The sequence below is a fragment of the Tribolium madens genome, unplaced genomic scaffold (assembly GCF_015345945.1).
Source record: "Tribolium madens isolate multiple individuals breed KSU strain unplaced genomic scaffold, Tmad_KSU_1.1 Scaffold_97;HRSCAF=244;Tcas5.2_LG3a, whole genome shotgun sequence".
Classification (NCBI taxonomy): domain Eukaryota; kingdom Metazoa; phylum Arthropoda; class Insecta; order Coleoptera; family Tenebrionidae; genus Tribolium; species Tribolium madens.
Genome location: NW_025401069.1, coordinates 12,867,228 through 12,868,790, shown reverse-complemented (window position 1 = coordinate 12,868,790; position 1,563 = coordinate 12,867,228). Strand labels below are relative to the sequence as shown.

Below are 1,563 nucleotides of genomic sequence, written 5' to 3'. Positions count from 1 at the left end.
AATGTCTTTCTAATAGAAAAATATTGTTTAATTTTTTTTAATAGATTTTATCTTTTAAATTCAACTTATTCAAAATGTTACGTTTTCGCTATTTTTATTAAAGTTATTCGAAATTTGAGGAGTTGTCCGTCAAAAAATATTTTGACTTTTAAGAGGAAGAAAGTATTTTTTTAAATGTTATATCCGTATTCAACAAATTTTTCTGCTAAATTTTACGAAATTTAATATGTAAGGATGCCAATTATAAAACTACTAATTAAAACAATCTGACGTAAGTCGGTTAAATTGTTGAGAAAATCATAAGTTCCTGAAAGTCATTAAAAAACTTTGCAAAAAATCGGTACGATATTATTTCCCGATCAACAATTTGCGTGTTATTAATTATCATTTTATAAATAACTTTTTGCAAAATTGAAATCAATACTTTGTATCTAGTGTGAACAACAAACTAATTTATCGATATTTAAATATAAAACATTATGAAATACTTGCAAGGTTACCGCCTTCAATAATTATGTCATTTCCTTCATTGAATTATAAATAATTGGCCGTTTTATCGTGTCAATATATTTGGTAATTAAATTTTGTTGTTGCACACAAACTTATCAGAAAATATTGTTATGAAATAGGGTAAGTCCGGGAAAGGTGGACCACATGTTTATAACTCATTTTTCAATTACATAAAAAAATAGTTTATTCTGATGTGTAAAAGTCCATCTCGCCCGGCTTTACCCTAGTTAGTGAACCTACCCCATTAGACATATTAAAGTGGCCGCAATATAGGCGATATTTCCGGGTCTGGTGTATGTCGTGGTGTCGATTTCTGCATGACAATGTGGACAAATCATGTGCGTGGGTTCGGGACCTACAGGCACTACAGTTGTAAGGATTGGAGGTCCTTTCATGACTGAAAAAAATAATCTTATTTGTAAACTTCTGTTTTTTTTTTCATACTTTTTTCTCCAATCAACGCTTTCACTTTCTATGGAAGACCAAAATAAGTGTGATATTTGTGATAGCAACAAGTCTATTTTTTATTAGCTAATTCAATTATGCACCTGTGACCTTAAATGATACTATAAATAAACGATTAGCACTGTTTTTGTTGTTTCAAGTTTTCAGTGAAATATACAATTTTTTATTTTCTTATAGTTTCTTCTCAATTTCCTAAATTCAAAATTTCACACTTCTTAAATCTTCATGAGACGTTTTTAATTATCTATAAACTGTTTCACTCAGATTTTAAATCCCAAATTTTAGAGTAAACTAAGTTATTGACAATTGACATCTATAATTTTTCAAGTTTTCTTCAGTAAAACTGTATTATAGAATTTTTAACATCAAACAAATTTTTGTTTCTGTAAAGATGTAATAGTTTAATTTTTTTATTTTTTTAATTCTTTAATTTTTTAAATTTAAAATTTTTCTTTGTTTTGAGTACTGTTTTTTGACTTAACTTTTTTTACAACGGCTGTCATCTAAGCATTAGAACATTTTATTCAATTTTTATTTATAGGACGAATTTAAAAAAAAAATTAATTGCAATCAATCTCGTTTTAATTA

General features: G+C 26.7%; 1 protein-coding gene across 1 annotated transcript in view; it reads right to left on the bottom strand.

Annotated features, from left to right (window-relative positions):
• LOC123014338 (LITAF domain-containing protein) overlaps positions 1-1,563 on the bottom strand; it is an 8,161-nt gene that overhangs the window by 1,913 nt on the left and 4,685 nt on the right. The window contains exon 2 of the mRNA XM_044413396.1: positions 751-907. Coding sequence (XP_044269331.1) covers positions 751-907 — 157 coding nt within the window. The remainder of the gene's footprint in view (positions 1-750; positions 908-1,563) is intronic.